The 23,230-nt window shown below is 43.2% G+C and overlaps 1 protein-coding gene across 1 annotated transcript in view; it reads right to left on the bottom strand.

Moving 5' to 3' along the window:
- ttn.2 (titin, tandem duplicate 2) overlaps nucleotides 1-23,230 on the bottom strand; it is a 195,375-nt gene that overhangs the window by 91,877 nt on the left and 80,268 nt on the right. Inside the window, exons 95-124 of the mRNA XM_054786449.1 lie at nucleotides 23,141-23,221; nucleotides 22,099-22,989; nucleotides 21,881-21,934; nucleotides 17,338-17,397; nucleotides 17,137-17,205; nucleotides 16,942-17,031; nucleotides 16,657-16,701; nucleotides 14,844-16,469; nucleotides 14,406-14,456; nucleotides 13,922-14,317; nucleotides 13,526-13,804; nucleotides 13,058-13,327; nucleotides 12,856-12,995; nucleotides 12,655-12,781; nucleotides 11,787-12,053; nucleotides 11,441-11,707; nucleotides 11,051-11,314; nucleotides 10,367-10,506; nucleotides 10,117-10,243; nucleotides 9,771-10,037; nucleotides 8,893-9,159; nucleotides 8,531-8,797; nucleotides 7,470-7,609; nucleotides 7,265-7,391; nucleotides 5,641-5,783; nucleotides 3,201-3,324; nucleotides 2,600-2,866; nucleotides 1,468-1,565; nucleotides 445-613; nucleotides 88-357 (exon numbers count right to left, since the gene is read on the bottom strand). Coding sequence (XP_054642424.1) covers nucleotides 88-357; nucleotides 445-613; nucleotides 1,468-1,565; nucleotides 2,600-2,866; nucleotides 3,201-3,324; nucleotides 5,641-5,783; nucleotides 7,265-7,391; nucleotides 7,470-7,609; nucleotides 8,531-8,797; nucleotides 8,893-9,159; nucleotides 9,771-10,037; nucleotides 10,117-10,243; nucleotides 10,367-10,506; nucleotides 11,051-11,314; nucleotides 11,441-11,707; nucleotides 11,787-12,053; nucleotides 12,655-12,781; nucleotides 12,856-12,995; nucleotides 13,058-13,327; nucleotides 13,526-13,804; nucleotides 13,922-14,317; nucleotides 14,406-14,456; nucleotides 14,844-16,469; nucleotides 16,657-16,701; nucleotides 16,942-17,031; nucleotides 17,137-17,205; nucleotides 17,338-17,397; nucleotides 21,881-21,934; nucleotides 22,099-22,989; nucleotides 23,141-23,221 — 7,383 coding nt within the window. The remainder of the gene's footprint in view (nucleotides 1-87; nucleotides 358-444; nucleotides 614-1,467; nucleotides 1,566-2,599; nucleotides 2,867-3,200; nucleotides 3,325-5,640; nucleotides 5,784-7,264; nucleotides 7,392-7,469; nucleotides 7,610-8,530; nucleotides 8,798-8,892; nucleotides 9,160-9,770; nucleotides 10,038-10,116; nucleotides 10,244-10,366; nucleotides 10,507-11,050; nucleotides 11,315-11,440; nucleotides 11,708-11,786; nucleotides 12,054-12,654; nucleotides 12,782-12,855; nucleotides 12,996-13,057; nucleotides 13,328-13,525; nucleotides 13,805-13,921; nucleotides 14,318-14,405; nucleotides 14,457-14,843; nucleotides 16,470-16,656; nucleotides 16,702-16,941; nucleotides 17,032-17,136; nucleotides 17,206-17,337; nucleotides 17,398-21,880; nucleotides 21,935-22,098; nucleotides 22,990-23,140; nucleotides 23,222-23,230) is intronic.

Genomic DNA, 23,230 nt, shown 5'->3' with positions numbered 1-23,230 from the left:
CTGGATGAGTGGAACACAGATGAGTTCAGAGAACTTAAAAAAAACATCAAGTCCACTCAAAGTCCTTTGACATGTGATCTTGTGTACCATTAATCTTGAGGTTTCCGGACGTTTTGATGCTAGGACTCAGCCGGCAGTTGTACTCTCCGGCATCGGCCATCTTCAGGTCCTGAATGAGGAGAATTCGCCTCTTCCCGTCGACAATCTGTTCATAGCGGCCGCCCTCCGGCAGCTCTTGGTCTCCTTTGTACCAGGTGACGTCAGCGCTGGGTTTGGAGACCTCGCAGATGAGCTTCACGCTGTCTGTCTCGGTTCCCTCCACATTGGACAAGTTCTTGGTAAACCTGGCCTCTTCCTCTGTGAGAAATGACCATTGGCTTGTGTCATTTGTCGATTTTGTCAGAGTTATTTTTGTTCTGCACATGTTTGCAACACATTTCTTACCAATAACAGTGAGCATTCCAGAGGATTTGCAAGTTTTTGCGTCACATTCATACTCGGCCTCGTCATCAAACACTGACTTGTGGACAACAAGGATGTGTTGGCGTCCCTGAGCTACAATTTCGTACTTCTTCCCTTTTCTTATTTCACTTCCGTCCTTGAACCAGCGGACCTGTAGGGGAGTGTTGAGGACGGAATAAGTGATAAGTGACCACAGTAAAATTAGACGTTTCATGCTAATTAAAGCAATTTTAATTTTGATTTAATTATTCTCAAATTAATTATAAGAATTTATTTATTTTTCTAGAATTACTATTTGTTTCTGGCATTGTGATGACTTTGTTCCCGCAAAATCGCAAGCTTTTTCTCATAACATTTAGACATTCTACTTGTACATTTTTTGTCTTTTAATATTATCACTTTAATCTATGTACAATTACACATTTTTCTTGTGATATCACCACTTTATTCTTGTAAAATAAATGTATTTGAACTGTTGTTAATTTATTCTGGCAAAATTATGAGTTCAAAAGTTTAAAGACTTTTTTCTTGTACTGTAATATTATAAATGTATTCCCATAAAAATTGCAGGGCCTTGTAAAATTCATACTTTTTTCATGAATTTTGTATTTATTTATTCAAATTATTTGTATTATTGTTCATTCATTCTGGTAAAATTCTGAGTTTAAAAATTAAAATACTTTTTCTTGTACTGAAATATTATGAATTTATACCCATAAAAACATTTTTAAAATGTCCTATACCTATTGTTATTATGGCATTATTCCTATAAAAGTTATAAAAAAGTATCCACTTTATTATTATTTTAATCTTTAAACATCTCAATTTTATTCTCTTAGTATTTATTTTTTCCCCACAATATTACAACTGTAACCCCGTATTACAAACAATCTTGTAAGATCACAACTTCATATCATAAAAATTAAGATTTTTTTCAATGTAATTCATGTAAAATAACAACTCTTTTCTCGTAATATTATACTTTTATTCTTGAGCCAAGCTCACCTTAACATCTGCTCTGGAGACTTCACACTCAAACCTGGCGGATTCTTTTTCTCGCACCTCAACATCCTGGAGCGGCTTGGAGAACTCAACATGCGGAGCTGTTGACATACAATAGATGTTAGCAGCTTTGCAATGAGGTGCAAAGAGGTGAAAGAAACTGTCCTAGTCAACTCTTACAAGAGTTTCCAAATGGTAATATTAAAGGGGACCTATTATACAAATTGAGTTCTGCACTCCTATAGAGCAGCTACACACAATAAAGCACAGAAATAAAGCACAGAAAGCTTTTTAGATCTTCCAGACTCGGCACCTCTTTCTGTAGCGTTTCCTTGGGTTTCCTGTCTCCTGCCCAAACGGTCTATGTAATTTACTCCATCCCCGGCCCTAATCCAGGTACACCTCCCGCCTAGCCCACTCTACTGTGATTGGTCACACTCCGCTCGCTTTATGCGCACTCTATAATGCTACACAGACAACAGCGATTACTTACACAAAATAAACACAGTTATGACCCTGATAAATTGTTACTTACAGCTTGCTCTTCTGACTCTTAAACATGACCAGGTAACGTTGGAAAGGTGTCGGACTTCAGCAAAAGTTTGACAGATACCCTCGCATTGGCCGATGTTCACAAAACAGTCCCGTGTGAAATACCGTTGACAGATAATCAGATTTTTCTCTTGCTGGTCAGGAATCAGTTACTCCAACCACTTCTGCCTGATGCTTGCCTCTTTAGGCACACCCGAACAAACATTTCCTGGGAGCCATACGTGCTAACACGGTGAACAGAGCAGAGCGAAGCAGAGTTGGGGGAGGGCAGGCCTACAGCGTTCAGCATAAAAGGAAGTCCGGATTGCGTGGACGTCAGTGGAACTTGGCGTTCAAAAAAGCTGATACAGCGTGCAGAGCCATCCAAAACTGCTTTTAGGTCTCACTTCCAAATGCGCAAACCACATTATCTGACACGAGAATACAACATTGTAACAACATATATTGGTTAGAAAAGATGAAAAGCATAATAGGTCCTCTTTAAAGACCCATACTCCTCCGTAGGAATACGTCCTCAATAAAATAGTTGATTTAATTTAGAGTGTCACTTTTTCTTTGGGGAAACGGTTTAAAAATGACTCACGTTCAACATTTAAGAAGCAGGAAGTTTTGAAGTCTTTCGCGTCACAAGAATATGTTCTCGAGTCATCCAAAGCGCAGCCGTGGATGAGCAGTATCCTCTTGTGGCCATCCACGATCATCTCGTACTTCTTGCTCTTGCGGATTTCCTGTCCATCTTTGAACCATTGCACCTCGGCGTTCTCTCTGGATACCTCACATTCCAGTGTGGCGGTGGCTTCCTCCTCCACTGTCTGGTCCTCCAAAGGCTTTGTGAACTCCACCGGCGGTTCTGAACACAGCAAACAAGCAAAATGTCTCAGTTCAAGCTTTTTGCACTGAAAAAAAGCAAAAACATCAAAATAATCTAAAAACTTTGAATCCTCCTCAAATGGCTTTAACCCTAACCCTAAATCCTAAACCTAACGCCTAAATCCAAGAGACAATAACATGTTTCAGAAGCAGAGGTTGAATTTAACGTTAGCAGAGGTAGCATTCATTAAAAATGTTTTTTAGTGGGCTCTTTGTTTATAACACACGTTCCATTCGGGTTGCATCCCTGCCACACCCACTAGTGATGTCACAATCTATGGCATCATGTCATCAGCGATCTTTTGACAGGGCACCTTTTACAAAGAGGTTGGCTTCAGTCTGGAAGTCCTTGGCGGTCAGTCGGACTTGTCCCGCTTCTTTTAGCTGGACGTCTCGCAAGGTCAAGCTGTGAACTTTACCCTCCGACTTGAGCACCACCTGCGGGTCAAACATAGGCATGGTCGAATTGAAGCTGCTTCAACAATGGAACACTCTTACTGTACTGTATGTTTATAACTCCAAACAGAGGAATCTACTTTGACATTATCTGCTGCTCATTTAATTTCTTTTAAGTTAACTGGTATTACCAGTTATTATTTGTTCTATTATTTTTGAAAGTCTGTTTGTCACTGGCTCTTTATATGAATATACTGGCAGGGAATGAACTTCAACAGAGAGGGAAGCAATGCGCCTAGTTTGACAGAATTTCAGGAAAAAGGAGAAAATGTCATTTTAATCTCTTCCAAACGGGAGAGTTGATATACACTCATGATTATTTGTAGCCACTCCGAGCAGATTTTCATATCCCTAGAGAATTTGGAGTCTCAAGTATTACTTAAATGCAATGCACAGCGTTGATGCCAGCAAATCACACACTCAAACAGCGTAGGGAGTCTTTGGCAGACTACATTGGATAAAGTGTGTAGAAGTACAGAAATCCCTTGTTTATCGTGGTTATTTTGTTTCGGACATGACGGTGATAAGTGAATTTCGGCAAAGTAGGGTTCCTTATTTATAAATGGAATACTTCTGTAGTTATGGCATAGCAAACCTGTTTACAATTTTCTAAATCTGTTTTTTTACATTAGAGCTCTCTAGACATGAAATCACACCCTTATAGTCACATTTACATTTGTATCACCGAATGTAGTATATATAATCAGAGAAAATAAGACATTTAAACATAAATAAAACTTTGCTCGTGTGTATCACAGTAAATGTGTTCCGGTGTTAGTAGGCAAGCAGAATGGGTGGCGGACAGGAAGTGACTTTGGGAGTTCAGAGTTGAGTTTAAGCTTGGGGTGGGTTACGGCCACAACAGTAGCCTGTGTTATTATTATGATTATGATGATGGTGATGATGATGATTATTATGTTATTTTTATTGTGCCTATCAAGATCATTTTAAACTGTAATAAAAGCTTTTTGTTTCGGCAATCAAACCCAGTGCTTGTCTCTCTGAACAATTACTGACACCTAGTGACAAATGTAGTACACTACATACACAATTTGAATCGTCTTCTTAACGCCTCATATATTAGTATTTTAGTTCATTTAGCCATTTCTATGGTTGAAAAAGCTTAATTTAAGCTAAAAAATACATCCAATTTACTTAAAGATGCATATTTTGGACTAATAATGGGCTGTATTCAACCACAAAACAAGGTGATTTATTAATTAATATATGTCTGAAAAACCGTGATAGAATGAACCCGCCACATTGCAGTTCGAATTTCGGCAGTCAACAACTGTATAAATAAACTAAAGTAAGATCACAGTGTATTGTATTAATGAGCAGTGGGGGCCATGATGGAAGTGTTGAATTTTTGCACATAAAATGTGACGCATAAGAAACATTTTGGACTGGTTGTCGTGTGACACGGCTTCCCCAAAATGACAGTGTGTCAGGCAAACACATGTCAAGAATCTATCTAATTGTCGAATTTTTAACAATAATATTAAATGTAAAAAGTAAAGTGATTAATAGCGATTAAGACTTGTAATTATAATAAAAATTTCCCAGCACTAGCTTTTTACTTCCAACACAACACATATTCATATATCCTTGTTTGTTTTTGTAATTTTGTCACTTGTATTTTCCAAAAATATTAAACTACAAAATACATTTCTGACATCAGAGTCTTTTCAGTTTACAGGATTGAAGAAAATTGAGAAAAAAACAAGGGTCAGCTGAGTTGTGACAGCGGAAACTGTACAGCAGCTGCTTTCCTTCCCTGGACTTAAACTAAAGGACCTCTGAACCTGCTATTATCGCTCTCATTTCTTGTTTAAGGTCGCTCAAAACGTCTGTGCACATAAATAATACTACGTTATACACTTGCCTTTTATTGCAAGTTTGTTTGCTTTTTGTGAGCACTGTAACATGTAATGTAACACTTAACATAACACGTAATGTGACACGCAATCACACACACACACACACAGGTCACATGACCTCCATTAAACTAATCCCACATGAATTCCTTTTCATCGGAGCGGGAAAGCGATTAAAAACGGGGTGTGAGAAAGTTTCACAGCAAGGTTTCTTTGCATCCCACCTGCTGGGCTCCCTTGCAACCTCCTGCCACTGTTAAAAATAGAAGCAAAAACTTGCTTGCAGGGCAGAACCGGGACCCTGCCTGCTAGCAGAACCTTATATGCAGACGGCCTGTGACAACAGGAGCCTTGCTGAGCTGCACTGGCAGCGTATTGTGGAAATAGGAAGTGAAAGAAAACAACGTGATGATACACTTACTCTGTCGCTGGGTTCCAGCTTGGTACCCTCCAGGAACCACTCAACAGCAATGTCTTCGTAGGAAAGCTCGCATTCAAAGGTGGCGGTCTCCCCGGCAGTCACCGTCACGTCAGTCAGAGGCCGCGTCAACCCGATAACTCGGGCTTTGGATCGGGGAGAAGACATGGTTATCCCCCACCCTCAACAAGTCAACAGATCCCAAAGATTCCCAGAGAGAAGTAGCTAATCCTCAGGGCCGAGTCCTCATGGCGGTGAGGTGTTGAGGCTGGTAGAAGCCCACGGGACAACTGAAACTAACCACCCTGACACTTGGCACTGGCGGACCAGCTCATTAGCATACGACCTGGGCCGCGTGTTCGTCCTGCCAATCACTGCAAACCTGTTCTGGATAAGGCATGCCGTTTCTAAAATAACCACAGACTGTGATTGGCTGAGAGCCAGAGAGCACATGAGGGGTGAGGAAATCTGCTCCTGTCAATCACTTGCTGCCAAACTTCTGAGAAAAAAAGAATGTGGTAACCCCCCGCCCCAAAACTTACACAACATCCCACGTGGACACTGTCATAAATGCTGCTGGTGTGGGTGGGGGCACAGGAGGACTAATATTTACATGTCAATTGCGTGTTCATCATACATGTGGTCCTGGGGTTATATGGCCTTCCGTGTTATGGCGTTTTGTGTGTGCAAACGCTCTCCCATAAATTCATTAAAAACTTAATTTTGGTCCGTAAACACTCAAGAACTAGTTACAACATGCGCAGCTGAAATAGGCAGATTAAAAACAGTGTGTGTCTCATCTGTAGCTACACGTAGTGGATAAAATCACTTATTAAATAAGTTTTTGCACTTCATTATGTTTTCCAGGCGTAAGGTAGGTTCTTCTAGTGGAAATGTGCCAAGGAAAGGAAATGCCATCCAAGTAAAAATGAACGTCACTCAAAGCTCCAGAATGAAGAGAAACACCCACCAATACCAGCCGCACTTTTGGTCTTAACCATTCGTTTGTTGCAACCATCATTAAGGATAAAGATTGTATCTTGAAGCATGTTAAAGCATCTGTTCCTATGTAAGCGACAGGAATAACTAAACAGCGCAGTTGTCTTTTACATGGCTGAAAGATCAAAATCAATATCCCAGTCAGCCTTATGTTGATTCAGAAGAAGGCTAAAAATGTTTGTATTTATTCTCCTGCCTCTTGTACTTCCTCCTCCCAATAAACAACAGGGATAAATGTAAGGAATTGTTCTTCCTTTTTTATTACACTTTCATTCAATTCTTGTATTTAATCTGTTTATTGCTGGGTGCTGTATTTTCCCTGTCCTTCATGTGATCTGTGTAGTGTGAGTGACCTATTTAGGTGTTATAGAGGTGTTTACTTCAGGTATAATTTAAGTGGAAGATCCAACATACACCAAAACTCAATTTATATCACAGTCTACGAACAGAACTGATTCATAACCCAAGGACCACCTGTATCATGTCCATTAAAAGTCTGCTTTATACATTTGTAGCGACAAAAAAAAACTGCTATTGTCCATTGTGCAAGGACAATAAATTCCAATCCCATCTAATTGCTTGTTTATGACATGGCTGTTTAAGTATAAGCTTCTCTTTTTTCTCTCACCTTTGACCCTGAGCTGAGCCGACGACTTGGCATTGGCTGCTGAGAAGTCCACAGTCCCAGCCATGTCTTTGCGGCAGTTGAAGAGGATCAAGGTGTGTCTCACTCCTTCCTCCTTGATTTCCACATCCTGAAGGACAACAGACATGGACGCCGTCATAAGATATGCTTACAAAGATGGACAACAAGTCTTTACGACCAATCTCACAGCAGAGGGATGGAGCGTCTCCCCCTTCAGCTTCCACGTGGCATGAAGGTCTTCCTCTGAAATCTCGGTTTCAAACTTAGCCGTCTCGGTCTCGGTCACCTCCACGCTGTATAGCGGACGTACAACCTTGATGTCACGCTCTGCGACACATGAAAATAACAAGTTAGTGACATGGAAACACAAAGTGAAGCAGACAGAAGAACCACAACAAGGCTAAGACTGTGGAGACGTCATGGTCACATTGTATTGACATCAGTGATGGTCAGACATTATGGAGAAATCAGTCCGTCCATCCATTCCTGGTCTGCGACCACCTCCTCCTCATGACCCTTGTATTTACCCCCGCAGGTGATGCGTCTACGGGGGGAGATCCCATGTGGCTTTCTTGGGCTGAGCCTGCTGGGACCCAATGGGTGAAGGCATGACAACCGGGGCCCCGGTGTCCCACATCTTGGCGAGATACATTCTCTTCTTCTGTTGTTCTTCGTAGGGTCCTTCAAACAACTCTATGTTTGGCCCATCACCGCCACCGGACACATTGTGAAGACATTGTGGAGACAAGAGGACAGTGCGAGCAGCGGTTGCTCTTATTCAAAGCGACTTACAGTTTGTGCAAAAGCAGGACACACGTAGGAACTCTGAAAAATACACCAACCTCATACAACACAGCCATCATTTATTAACTTTTGTTTTTCATAATTTATTAACTTCTAATTTGTAGCTTATCAACTACAGAGAGTCTCAGAGTTTATAAAACTCTTGTGTAGTGTGATGTGTTCATAAATGTTTCAGCACACAAATCAAGTGCCCTCTGCTGTCGAGACCAAGAAGTGATTATGACACGTGTCTGATGTTTTGTGACAGCTGAGGTATGAGGCGTGTATGTGCTTCACTGATGCTGAGTTCTTACAGTTTTTTTTTTTTTTTTTTTACACACGTGATGTTTACAATCAAAACCATGCCAACAGAGATAGAAGATGGCAGTGGAGGGAGGAAGGGGTTCCATGGCGGGCAGTGCCGCATTCCTGAACTGGTCAGTTGGAGTTTTCTGCAGGTATTACCTTCAATGTTGAGCTGGGCTGTGGTTTTGTCAGTGCCACAATCACAGGTGAAGGCTCCCATGTCGCTCTTGGTTGCCTTCTTGATGACTAGCATGCGCTTTCTGCCATCTGACTGGACCAGAATGTTCTTGGAGGCAAAGATTTCATTGCCGTCCTTGAACCATCGGACCACTCCTGTGGCCTTGCTCAGCTCACAGGACAGAACCACCTCATCCTTTTCTATGGCAGTGTAGTTCTGGAGCTTCAGCGTGAAGTAGAGGTCGCCCTCTGTAATTGGAAGTTCAGTTCAACGGGTCAGAACATGAACGTGTGTGTTGTGCGTGCATTAAGCGGGGAAGCTGTGTAAAACGCCAGACACAAACCCAGCACGGTGAGCATGGCCTCCGCTGTCTTGTCTATGGCCTCCACCTTGATCATGGATGTGTCATCGACCGTGACCTCCTTGAAGGCCAGCTTGTGGACTCGACTATCCTCAGACATGTGCACCACCTTGCTGGGGTGCAGGCGTGCACCGTTTTTGTACCAAACCACTGGGATCTTTTCATGCGAGAGTTCCACACTGAACTCAGCTGTTTCGCGCTCCTTCACTGTCACGTCTTTGATAGGTTTGAGAAATTCGAGACGAATACCTGACAGACAGAGATGATGTTGATACTTTGCACGTGCAAGTCAAAGTGACGTGAGCACACACTCGCTTCAGAATATTTGCCAATGCCTGAAGAAGCCTGCAGGAGCCATCACAGGCTCTTTATTTATTTGACGGAAAATGTTGGACCAGTTGTGATAATGGTTTCTTCAAATGACAAATCTCATCTTATGCCATATGGAGGGTGAGAACACATCTCTCAGGTCCAACACCAATAACCATGGATGTTACAAAGTGTCTCTTCTGAAAGAATGGACAAAAATGGTGTCTCGACTTGTGCCCATGTAATGAACATGTGTCAGACTGGAGAACCCATTGCACTGATCTGACCTTGTTAGCCAGGGTGAATCTGAGCACCAATGAACGTTGGGCCAACTCATCATCGCCCCGGTGACACACAAGATCAGAACTGTGCACAAGGTTCTCTGAACAGTATTTCTTCAATGAGCTGAATGAATGTACAGTGCCATCTTGGTGTCATAATGTGACTTTTTTTACCTGAGAAATAAGGCTACTTTACTTTCAAAGGCACTTGGCAAATACATCTCGTTCGAGTTCCGCCGTCGCATATCCACCTATAACTATGTCAGGTACCTTCAATAATCAGCCTTGCTGATGTTCTTTTGTCTTCTGCCTCAAATGTGTACTTGGCTTCGTCTTCATATCTGGCGGATTTCACAATAAGAGCATGTTTCTTGCCATCGTCCAGAATCTGATACTTATCATCGTTTGACAGCATTTGAGATCCTTTGAGCCAGCGAAAACTTTTGGGTTCCCTGGACACTTCCAGCTCAAACTTTGCTTCATCCTTTTCAAAGACATGCACGTCGGCCAATGGGGTGAGGAAAGAGATGGGAAGTTCTGTTGATTTACACAGACAATTAATGCCAAGACGAGGGTGTGGTGTCAAGAAGCGTGGCAGAGCAGAGCAGACGCTCACCCTTCACTTTCAAGTTGGCCGAACATTTGGCGTTGGCGGCGCTAAACGCCACCTCGCCCGTCTGCGGCACTTTGCAGTTGTACAACACCAGCGTGTGCTTGGCACCGTCCTCCACCATCTCAACATCCTGCAGATGCCAACACACGTCAGGGTCTCAGAATCAAATTCAGGGTCACATGATCGCCACTTCACTCGCACCCGCTTACAACGCACATGCACACACACAAGAGAAGATCTAGAGGACACATACAGGAGATGGACTAAGGACTTGGCCGCAGAGTTTCCACTGGCTGTGTACATCGTCTTCACTCAGCTCGACTTCGAAGCGAGCCGTCTCGCCTTCAAACACCTCTACACCATACACTGGGCGCAGCACTCGGATGTTGCGGGCTGGCGTTGAAGAGAGGTGACAACTTACTGACAAAGTCACACAGCCACACACAACAATGACACGCAACAACACCAGGTGGCATGATGATGGTGGTGAAGAAGATGAAAATGAATCGAGGAAGAGGTGAGAGCATGTTTCAAAAGCGATGAGAAGGGGCGTTACAAAGTGGAGACTGATGGGTAATCACAAGAGCTGGGATGGTGTTATGAAAGGGAGCCTGTTGGGAAGCGTAAGAGCTGGGATAGCGTACCAAGAACGAGCCTGATGGGGAAGCGCAAGAGCTGAGATTATGAGGTGGAACCTGATGGGAAAATGCGAAAGATGAGGTAGAGTTATGAAGTGAAGCCTGATGGGAAGCGTAAGAGCTGGGTTGACGTTACAAGGTGAAGTCTGATGGGGACGCGCAAGAGCTGAGGTGGCGTTACCAGGTGGGGTCTTACGGGGAAGCACAAGAGCAGTGTAATAACAGCAGATGAGATGAGGGGAGGGTGGTGGGGGGTGATGGCGATGGTGGGCAGTTGATGACAATCAACAAATCTTTACCTTCAATGTGAAGCATTGCTGTTGTCTTGTCTGTTCCACAGTCACACACATACTGTCCTTTATCGTTGTCTACGACTTTCCTGATGACAAGTGATCTGTGTTTGCCCTCGGCCTTAATGGCCACCATTTTGGAGGCCTTCACTTCAGCTTCATTGTGGTACCATACAACCTGGACATCTCTGTTGAGTTCACATTCTAGCAACACCTTGTCTTTTTCCACTGCAGTGTAGTCCTGCAGCTTGATTGTGAAGTATGCATCTCCCTCTGGAAGGGAACAGTTTGAAAGACATTGATGATGTAAACCCATAAGACAGACTGCTAAACACAGCACAGGATGTGACTCAGACAGAAGAGGGTGCAGACACTGGTGCTGGAAGGACAAAATGTTACCTATGACTGTTAAGTTGGCCATGGTTGAAATTCCTTTAGCCTCAGCCTTGACCTGACAAGTGTCATCAAGGGTCACGTCCTTTATTTCGAGCACATGTCGCTTCCCATCTACGTGCTTGAGCACAGTTCTGCTAGGATGGACTTTAACGTCGTTCTTGAACCAGGTGACGGGAACATTTTCATGAGACAGCTCCAGCTCAAAGTAAACAGTGCTGCCCTCCTTCACTGTTTGGTCTTTTATTGGTGAAATGAGTTTGAGCCTGATACCTACAACCGCATGGCAATAGCTGTTAGTTCAACCTAGGACACAAGCGACACACCATCAACACGACTGCCCAGCACTTACCCTCCACCGTGAGTCGTGCCGTGGACGCTTTGCCCAAAACTTCAATCCTGTACTCATCCTCATCATCAAACTCACAGGAGTTAATGACAAGCATGTGCTTCTTTCCATCATCAATTATGTCATATTTCGCATCCGGTGTGATGATGTCACTGCCTCTGTACCACATAACCTTAGAAACATCCTTCGTGATGGTGCATTCAAATTTAGCCTGTTTCTTTTCAGGCACACTAACATCCTTCAGAGGGACAACAAAGTCCATTGGGATTTCTGAGGAATGTCAGAAGGTGACACAGGTGCACAGATCAACACACAATAGTAAGACAACGGTCAACAGTGGCCAGTTTACCAGCTCATGACACATGCACACAGAAATAGAAACAGCAACGCATAATGACAAGTTCAAGATGAAAGACTGTCTTCTAGAACATCTTCAAATTGATCCCAGAGGGTGCTCTTCTTTGTCCAGGTGTTGAGACGGAAGCTCATCCTTATTGGACAAGCTACATGTTAATAAACACAACTCACAAGGCGCTGCTAACAAACTGGCCACTGTATATACCGTAAATGCAACATCGAGCATCAAACCATAGATGGTTCAAACATGGCTGGACAGAAGCAGACTAGACGGTGAACAGACACAAGTACACTAACAATATGAGGAATAAGAACAGGGATCCGTGTGGTAATTACATTTTTATCATCCACCCTGGCTTTGAGAGCTCTACCAATAAAGATCTAAAGTCCATGTGTGCCTCAATTCTTTATTAAATTCCTGGTGGACTTTACGCCTTTATTTGTAAAGCTTTGGCTTGAAAACAACAACAGATGACTGCCTCTCCCATCCAGGATTCCACTAGTACCTGCTTACCTTTAACATTGAGCATTGCGCTTGTTACAGCGTTCAGCGCCTGGTAGGACACTTCACCCGCTTGGTCCAGCTGGCACTTTTTCAACGTGATCCGGCGGACACCACCTTCAGTTTGGATGTCGCAGGTCTGAGGAATGCAAATGGTTAAATAAGGTAGAAAGCACAGATCAGTATTCAGAGACAAAAATAATTTGGTTTTACTGGAGATCTTGTCAGAAGCTCCCCTTTGAGCTTCCACTCTCCTGGAATATCTTCCTCAGATATTTCCGTCTCAAATGTAGCGTCTTCCTTCTCCACCACCTCCACACTGGCCAGGGGCTTCAGGATCTCCGCCTCGCGCTCTGAGAGAAGATGAATTTTAACAAAAAAACAAAATGGCATATAAAGCAAGCAAGACTCGAACCTCCTAGCGTCAGTTTGGCTGTGTAGACACGTCCCTCCACCTCCATAGAGTATTCTGACACGTCATCAGGCTGGCAGTTCTTGATGGTCAGCGTCAAATCTTTCCCGTCCTGCTTGATGTCCAATTTATCAGAGGGAGCCAGCTCCTTCTCTCCTTTTAGCCACTTCCAGTTGGGTGTGTCCTTAAACAGCTCGCATTTAAATGTAGCGTTGGCCTTCGGTTTTACATGCTGGTCCCTCAGAGGCTTCACAATCCAATCTTTGATGATCTCTGTTTAATCCAGATGAAACAGTTAGATTGCAACTCATCATCATGAGCACAAAAAAAAAAAAAGGCGGGTTGGATTATTTCCTGACTGTTGTCCTCTTCTAATGAAATTAGAAGTGGACAGCAATGTTACCAGGCAAGAGTGTGTTGTGTTGTTTGATGCCATCAGTGAGGCGACTCATGGAGATTAAAAACACTCACCGGTCACTTTCACACTTGTTGATGTTTTCACTTCCTCCTGGTTAGCCACTTCACATGAATATGTACCGGCGTCCTCTTCAGTGCAGTTCTGGATGGTCACTGCATGCTGCATACCTATAATGTTGATCTGGATTTTGTTAGCCTCTTTCTTAAGTACCTCACCATTCTTCCTCCAAACCACATCTCTCTCTTTGTTCAACTCGCAGGACAAGTACAGTGGCTGTCCCTTTATAGCTGAAGTCTCTGCCTCCAACTCCTTGATCCATTTCACAGGAAGCTCTGCAGACAAGGACAAATACAGGTAGAGTCTCGACAGATTCTGCATCTAGTGTTTACAAGCTCTCAAAAATACATATAGTACATATAAGCTCAACATAAGAAGGAGGAATTATTTACCTTCAACAATAAGCTTTGCAGTGCAGGAGATTTCCTTTCCAGCGTTCTTAGCAACACAGGTGTATTCTCCAGTGTCTGACAGTTGGACATCGATGATGTTCAACTTGCGATCTTTGCCATCAGATGTGAACTTGTGCTTGGGGCTCTCGCGCAGGTTGCTGCCATCTTTCATCCAAGACGTGACAGCGGTGGACGGCGAGACCTCACACTCGAACACAGCTGACGAGCCGATAGACTCTGCCTCTTGCAACACAATATCCTGAAGCTTCTTGATGAACTTCAGTGGAACAGCTTTGAGCTTGAATCCTCCAAAAGGTTCCTCTGGAGGCGGCGTGCCTCTTCCAGCAGGCCTGAGGCCACGCCCTCTGCCTTCACCCGGCGATGGTGTCTGCTTGACTGAAATATGAATCAAAGGCAAAAAGGCAAAGATACTTTTAGGAGTGGCATATTCCTCCCAGTGTATTTCACGAAAGAAAACACTCACGTTTGAGACCTCGCCCTCTTCCTCGTCCTGCCTCCTCTGCTGGTTGTCCCTCTGTTCAGAAACACTTGATATGAGCTTGCTGAACACAACACAGTCCCAAGTGACTGACATAACTTCGACAATGCAGTGTGATGGTGAATATGGGAGCGAATGGAATTCGTGCGAGCTATACATCCTAAAATGAAGGATGAATCATTAACACATGACACTGATGGCATCACACAAATGGAGTTGGAAATGTGACAAGTTACAAGAACATGTTTGACAGACAGGAATGACATCACAGCATGAAGGGAGAGTGGTGAGGATCACCGTAAAGAAACAAATGTATGGCATGTAAGCTGTATGAGGATGGAGGCATGACCATGGCAATGAGTTCAGATTATTCCGTGCATGAAGGATGGCTTTTTCCTAATTGTCCCGCCTCTAACATCTCACCTCTCCTGGCCACCCCCGGTACCTCCAGAGCGCCCTCTTCCCCTTCGCCTTCCCAATCTTCGCCGCTTTCCTGAGGAACCAGTTCCCAGCCCCAAGCCTCTTCCTCCTCCAGCTCAGCTTTGTTCTCAACTCCAAAGTCCTCCTCAAACACCTCCTCCTCTGGCTGTGTGGCCACTTTCTTAATCTCTACTGCTCCAGGAGAAACTTCCTTCACCAGCGGAATCTTTTCTTTTGGAGGCTTTTCTGCTTCTAGATCCTCCTGCAAGGGCTTTTTGGTTACCTTTGTAAGAGTCATGGCTTCTGTGGAATCTTTAGGTGAAACTGTTTTAGGTGTCTTTTTTAGTTCGATACTCAGCTTCCTCTCTGTGGGGACTATTTCAGCTTCTTTAGGTTTGTCCACTTTTGGTGATGGTGTCTTTTTCAGTTGAATCTTCTTGAGCTGCTCTAAAGGTGTCAAAGCCACTTCTTCTTTTTGATCTTTGGTTTTTGGTGTGACTGCCTTCCTCAGTTTGAGAGGTTTGGGCTCTTCGGGAACTTGGTCTGCTTTCTTGGGCACCTTCTCAGGCACCTGAGAAGCAATCTTCCTTGCTGGAACTGGCTCGGCCTCCTTGAGCTTCTCTGGCTTCTTCTCTTCTGCTTGAATGATGTCAGGTTTTTTTGATGTAGCATCCAGCATCTGTTCTTCAGGTTTGTCTTCTGTGATGATACGTTGCTGGCGTAGGTCTTCAGTTGGTTTCCTGACTTCATCTTCTGCCGACTTCTTCTCGGGCTCGACAGCCTCCTTTGAAGGGCGTGTAAAAGGTTTCAGCTTAACAAGCTCTGCCTCCGGCTGTTGGGTGGGAGTTTTCTTTAATTTTGCAGGTGCTTTAGCCTCTTCTGTCTCTTTTTCCTCAGGGATATCTTTCGTTACTGGCTTTAGCACTTTGGCCAGTGGCTCCTTTACTTCTGCTGGTTCTTTATCATCTTTCTTGGGAGGTTCCTTGGCCTCCACCTCTCTGGGAATTCTCTGTTCTTTCTGGAAAGCCACCATCTTTTCTGGTCCATCCTTTGCAGATTTCTGTGGCTCATCAGTCGCTTTGACTGGCTTCTCAAAGGGTTTTAGTTTGACAACTTCTGGTTCTTTTTCATCTAAAGACAGTCGTTTGATTTTTTTCAAGGCAGCACCAGGATGGACTGGTTCCTCCTCCTGTGGAGCTTTGGGAGTTTTTTCCCATGAAATGGTATCCTCTGATTTATCATCTTTTGGAGTTCCTTTCTGAGGGCTCCATTGATGTTTAGTATCTTGTTTTTCTTCCACTTCTTTCGTCTTTGGTATATCTTGCTTTTTCAACACAGCTGCTTTCTCTCTAGTCTTCCTCTCCTCTTCAGACCTCTTGGTGGTAACCAATACCTCAGCTGTCTCTTCTTCATGCACCACCTCAACCATATCAACACATACGGTCCTGGTGGCATTCTGAGACATCTGTTCCTCCTCTGACTCTTTGGGTGGAACAGATGGAATCTTCCTCAGTTTGATCATTTCTGGTGCTTGCTCCTCATCTTTTGTAATTGGAGTGGTTTTCCTCAGAGAGGGAAGCTCAAACGTCCCTGTCTCTTCCTTGTGTACTTTAACTTTTTTGAGCAGAGCTGTTTTTAAGGCAGCAAAGGTTTAAATTACCAGACGTCAAGAGTCAAAGTACACAGAGACAAACAACATATAAGACAAAGGACAAGGACACAGAGACATACTGAGAGTTTATGAAAGTAAATATGTATTTCTGAAAGTGTAATGTAGTAACCTAATGATAATATTTGTGTTTGTGCATTTTCCTACCTTTCTTGACTCCTCCCGGTGTTTGAACAGGTCCCTTGGTTTCATCTAATGCAAAGGTAAAAAAAGCTGGTATTAGATGATTAATTTGATTACATAGTTCTCAGCGGACCCTACAGGCCTGGGAGCAATACATTGTGAAATCACACAATGTGGATGACAAAAGTTGTCTACTACAAAAAGTGTCATGCTTGAGTTGGACTGACAATAAAAACAGGACAAACACTGTTAAACATCATTGCACTATAAGAATGAAGACCCTTTCAGTGGTCCAAAGAACATATCTACCTGTCTCAGGTGCTACTTTATCCACTTTGACAGTTTTTACTTCTTCCACAACCTTTGCGGTTGACTCTTCAGCTTTTACAACAGGTTTGACTGTTTTCGGCGTGAAAAAAAAAGATCAGACATTGCAGTAAACAAACAGATGAGGCATTAGTATTAATCAGCCACTACAGGAGTATTCTAAGAGTTCTTCAATACCTGGCTTGGTAGGTCCTGTTAGCAGCTGCTCAGGCCTTTTGTCTTCAACTGCTCTAGGTACTTCAATCTCTTCAAATACAAAATAAGTAAATTCAATAAAAAGATCTACATCTTCAAGGGATTCTACCGCTCAGCTTTTTGTGACAGCCCCTATAATGTCTTCTTTTGAAAGAGTCATGCTTTCTTAAGAGCGACAGGTACCTTCTTGGGCAGCAGCAGGCTTCACTGCTGGTTCTTCGGGCTGTACCTGTGACTCTTTCACTGAAGTTTAGAAATGAAAAGAGAGGTCAGTCAGAGTGTCCACATGACTGACACCAAGAGCTAAGGAGTACAAAATAGAAACAGACAGACTGAGACTGAAGAGGTTAATGTGCTTGGTTTGGACATTTGTCTTGATGAACACAGGTGATGTGAGTAAGAGCTCAAACTCAACAAAGGTAGAATTAGACAAGCCAACACAAATCTGTTGGGGTTGATGCTTGTTTGTGCCCAAATGAAATGGGTGATGTGACATGAAATCCTCTTGAAAGGACGAATAGACGACGTTCGCTGAGGTAACAGTGACAATGACATGTGCTCAGGTCAAAAACACGTTATCGGTGACGTCACACTTTTCTCTCTGTACCTCTGGAGACATTTTCCTTCCCACACAGAGACGAAAGCCTTTTTTCTTCAGTAGCTGCTTGCATCTTATTGCTTTGGACTTCAGCTCTCTGGGGAGATTGCACCCCCAAGGTAGCCCCCATCTGAACCACTTGTTCATCTGTTACTGAAGGTTCTCTGACTGTGGCCATCAAATCATTCTCACATTGTGACTTTGCTTTACCCCTTTTATTCACAACAAATGAACCTACATATGGTTGGTCTTTCAACACTAATTGTCCTCTGTTACAAATATCACTTCTGGTTTCCACTCCTGTCACTGTGTCTACTGTCATGTCCTCATCTTTTACGCATTTCTGCTGCCCTAATGAGTCTATAGGTGTTACGTCAACTTGTGAGGTTTCATCTAATTTTACTGCCTCAACAGAAACTGTTTGAAGTCTTTCCTCATCTGTGGATTCTATTTTAACAGCCACAGGTGACTGAATGTGCTCTAGACTTGGTTGTTTTCTGACATCTGTATGACTGATGTCTGTGACTTTGGAGGACGGGTGTGTTGTGTAAAAGGTATTTAACTTCCCTGATTCACCTTGGATGAGACTCTCAGGGGTGCTCTGATGTGGTGATATGATGTAGTCTAACTGGGTTCCTCCTTCTTCTCTCAGTTGTCTCAGACATACAACATCCAGCGCAGGTTTCTTACAATACTTTTTTTCTATTTGCTCTTTCAGTTCTGCATCTGTAAAGCTACAAGGGCCCTCTGTATTAGTTGCGTACAGTACACCATCACCTGCAACAGTGCGTTTGTCTTTAAGGGAATCTGGAGACACTGGCTCTTCTGAAACCATTCCAGTGGCTTCTTGTTGTTTTCTTCCTAAAATGTGATCATATTCATTTTGAGCCATGATGGTATCACCACACAATTCTTCTACTGGTACGTGTTTTGCTTTGTTAAAATCTTGTATTTTCTGTCTCAAGGATTTTGATCTGTAATCACCTTCAGGAGTTTCTTCCTTGGTGGCAACCCTTTCTGGCTTCAAGGCATGTTCATCCACTGGTGTGTCTGCTCTTATCATCTCTTTTTTCAGAGAAACTCTGGGCTGGACTTCACTTTGGCTCTGTATTGTTGTTGTCTCTACTTTAATTCGGGAGTACTGTACAGGAACGTTTTCCTGGGATTCTGGAATTGTCAGAGAGTGTCGATACATGGCTGGCTTTTGTACATTGTCCTGCTTAACTATATCATCTGTATCGGGACTAGCTCCTTTTGTTTTGTCTTCAATGTGCTCTTTTGCTGTGATAGTGTCAGATGACATACAGCCTTCTCTGGTTGTCATTAACTCTTGCTTATTTAGAAGAACGTTCCCGGGCTCACAGATGTGTTCTCGTGTTGAATGAAGTTCCTGAACTGTCCGATTGGTCTTCTGCAGACTGTCTAATCTAAAGCTCCCACCCTCAATAATCAAATATTGAGGAGACAGCACCTCCATTACTGGTGTTGTTCTATCTACTAGTTTCTGTTCCACATTTAAAGGGACAGTGCCCCCGTACTCTTCTATTACTGTGACTATGTGAGACTGGACCTCACTCAGTTCCTCCTCAGTCTTATTTGACTTACAAATTTTCATTTCTGCAGAGGAACCCTGACCTGCTGATTTTCCTTGTTTGCCTGAATTGATGTGCTTTGCTTCTGATAAGGTCTCACTTCTGTTGTTCTCAAAAAGATCATGAGGAGTGAGTCCTTCACAATATTTTTCTCTCTGAGGTGTTTCAAATGATGAATTTTCATCCAGGATCTCTTTTAAAAAGTCCTTTTTGTTGTTTGGTTGTTTCCCCTCAGCCTCTTTAACATTCTCCAGCTCGGTTTTCCCCACAACATGAGCATCCCGGTCTGCTGGAACTGGACTTAATTTATTCTTTCTTTCTTCAAGTGAAAATGATCTCTGTCTTGTTTTCTTCCCTTCAGATTTCTGTGTGTGTGTACTCTCAGGTGCTGTGTCCAATACAGAAGAGGTCTCCTCAACTTTCTGAAGTCCATCGTAGTCCTCGAGAACTGCCGCTGCCTGACTTTCAATAAGGTTGACTGGGCTGGCAGTTTTTTCAGAAGCAACAGGTTCATTAAGCTTCTGCATCTGTCTCTGCCCCTGTTTAGTTCTATGCTCATCAATATGAGGGTAAACTAGTACTAATGTTTCTTCTAGTAGCTTTTCGGTTTTCAGAGGCGCCTCAAGAGTTTTAGCTGATCTCAGCTCCAGGGATTTTTCTGGCTCTACCAAATACTTTGAAATTGTTCTCTTGGATTGGAGTGTCTTCTCAACATAGTGAGTCTGTTCTTCAGCAGTGAGCCCCGTCAGTGAGGCTTGGCCAATGACATCTGTGTCACTTCTAGGCAAAACTACATCTTGTATCTTTGAGGATGTTAAGTCTGTGTGAGAAAGACTTTGTATTCTCTTATCTTCAGGTTCACAAGCATCTGATAAGAGCCCAGCTGACCCTGCTGTCTCTATCTGATAAGGTGAAGCAACTTTAAAGATTTTGTCTTGAGCTGTGCTTGTGGTCAGCTGCTCTGGTTCAATACTCTCAGCAGGTTTCCTTCTACGTTCTGTGGGTGATGGCAGTTTTTCTGATATTGTGTCAGCTAGCAGAGGTTTGTTGGGTGTTGATGGGATTTGTTCATCTGCAACCTTTTTTGTTTTGACAGAATTAATTTGTCTCTCCCTCAGCAATGTCAAGTTCTTTGGAGATTCATCAACACAAGGTTCCTGATTAGGATCTAAGACCTCTATACCCGCATTTCTGGCTGTCGGCTCTGAATCTTTAAGAGGACTGAGGTTGAAGGTTTCATCTTTTGGCTCTCCCTTTGGTGCTTCTGTGAAATTCTCCTGCTGATCCAAATTGAATATGATACAGTCTGCACTCATCACAAAATGTTTTTTTCCCTTTTTGAGAGAGAATGAGGCGTGCTCTTTCTCACATTCGATTATCTTCTGTCTTTCAAGGTCTTTACTTGATGCACTAATGTCTATAACTTTTGATTGGGTGGAGTCATCTTTAGCTTCTATTAGCATCTGGATTGCGTCAGTGTGAGGCATCGTCGATATTGCGTCTGTTGGAAAAACCTCTTTAAGCCTCTTTGACTCAGTATCCCACTCTTCTTTCACAGCAGCTTTTAACTTTAAGTTAACGTCTTGTAAGTCATTTTCCTTTATGGCTGCTTGTAACTGGTTTTCATCGTCCTTCTCCTCCACTTCTTGTAGATAAATGTTGTCTGGTGAAATTATCACTGTCCTCTCAGGTCTATAAGAGAACTTCCCATGCTCTCCACCATGTTCTGCTTGTTTCAGCTCCTTTCCAGATTGAAGCTTTTCAACCTCTATAGTTTTTGCTATGCTCTCACCTCTCACTGATAAATCTGGTGATAGTATTTTCCTTATAAAGACACTTTCTGATGTTCTTATGTCACCAGTTAGTTCCTCAGGCTCAGTTTCAGGATGTTCTTCTGAAAGTGAATTTGTTGTCTCTCTGGTTGTGTTCTGAACAAGCTGTTTGCCTGTTAAATGTACCTGTGCACCCTCAAGGTGTGTTAGTTCAAAAGCTTTGTTTATTGAAGGGTTTTCTTCCTGCCCTGTCAGCAGATGTTTACCTGGCAATTCACTGCTTGTCCTAATGACTGACTTGGATTTTGTAACTTCAGGTTTGTCTTTGCATACTAGCCTCGTATCTGCCTCATCTGACACCTGTTGAGGTTTCTGATCAAATTTATCTCTTGAACCCACAAAACTCTTCCTGATTCCTGAAGCCTCTTTAGTTGTTTGAAAGGCCGGTGTCTCAGAACCATCATTAACAGATATTCCAGCTTCCGAAGTTTCAGCTGATTCATGTAGTGAGTCTTTGCCCTTTTTGTCATGCTCTTCGTCTTCTCTTGCCAATTTTTTGTGGACACGAGGTGCCTTCTCAGAGAAGAAGCTGCTGAGCACCTCACTTTGTACTCCTTCCACAGACACTAGAGGACGAGGATTGTGAGGTAAAGCAAAGCGAAAGCACCATGAAGCGGTGCCAAGAGATTAGGACAAGACAACACAGACATATTAGAGTGGAAAAAAAGAGAACTCGCTTAATACAGACGTTAATGCCGCTCTACCTCTCTCTGCTCTTCTTTCCAGCATCTCCAGATGGGCAGGAAACAACTTGGCCTCTTTAAAAAAAAACGCAAGACGTTAATGTTCAGGGGGAAGCAAATCAAGAAAGAAGCTTCTGTGTGAAAAACAAAATGAGAACAATGAGTAAGAAAGAGTGATGGAATGAGGCTGAAGTATTGACCCCTGATGGTTGCACATCAAGACTGCACTCAAACTGTACCTTTGGGAGTAGCTTCACAAGGAATTTCTTCCATCTCTTGTCTTTGTCTGGTGGTGATTGAAGGTTTCTTTTGGATGGTGTCTTCCATTTGTGGACTTGATTCTTCTTCAGGGGTTTTGTCATGTCTGATGGTTTTGGTTTGCTGAGGCAGCATGTCAGACACTTCTGCTTCTAATAGAGTTTTTTTGCCAACGAGCCGGTCAGATGCTTGTTTCTTCTCAGCTAACTGGTGTCTTTTTGCTGACTTATGGCTCAGTGCTAAATGTTCATCTTTTAGCAGGTCACCTATGATGTCGCTGTGCTCAACCACAACACTCCCTTCTGGAGTTTGACTTTGTTTGTTCCTCAAAGAAACTGGAATAATCTCTGCTTCTACCTCCTGTTTACCTGCGACAGTCGGAAACGTCATTGTGTGTATGTCATCTCTGGCAGTTTCGTCCTTGCTTTCTTTTTGAACAGTTGTTTCTTTCTTGACTGTCCTCTGCTTTTTGCCAGACAGATGTGTGTCTTTCCTCTCATCTGTACCTTGTATCATTGGTTTGTCTTTTGTAGGGTCCTGCTCTGTAGTTTGCTCACTTTTATGCTCCGGTGCACTCTCGACATTTAGATTTTTGATTGGTTCTGGAGTTACTCCACTCTGCTTCTTGACGATAAGTTCAGTCATCTCACTTCTCAATTCAGACGTTTTATTTCCTTCCGTTAGCGTCTCAGTCAAGACTTCCATCTGAGCCAATGAAACCTTCAGGTGGCCCACAGGGGACATAATCTTCTCGTATGACACTTGGGCTCGTTCTTCTCCCACCTCCTCATAGGGCCATGGCCCTTCCGTGGGAGACACGCTCTCTGTCACCACATTAAGTTCGTGTTGCTGCTCAATCTCAATGAGCCTCTCTGAGGCAAAAGAGGAAGATGAGGCGTCATGCGGCGGCGCCAAGAAGTGACGACAAGGCACAAAGACAAGTGTTAGACACAACAACAACAGACGATAAATGCTTCATGTCATATTTCAAAGTTGTCCATCCAGTTTTCACTTGCTCGATACCTTTTTCTGGAGGAGAGACTTTCTGCTTCTCTTGTTCAACTTCTGAAGGCTGAATCTTTGCAATCCTCTGACTTTCTACCTCTTTAGTGT

Source organism: Dunckerocampus dactyliophorus, chromosome 9 (genome assembly GCF_027744805.1).
Source record: "Dunckerocampus dactyliophorus isolate RoL2022-P2 chromosome 9, RoL_Ddac_1.1, whole genome shotgun sequence".
Classification (NCBI taxonomy): domain Eukaryota; kingdom Metazoa; phylum Chordata; class Actinopteri; order Syngnathiformes; family Syngnathidae; genus Dunckerocampus; species Dunckerocampus dactyliophorus.
The sequence above is the reverse complement of the archived record's forward strand: the minus strand, read 5'-3'. Positions and strand labels throughout refer to the sequence as shown.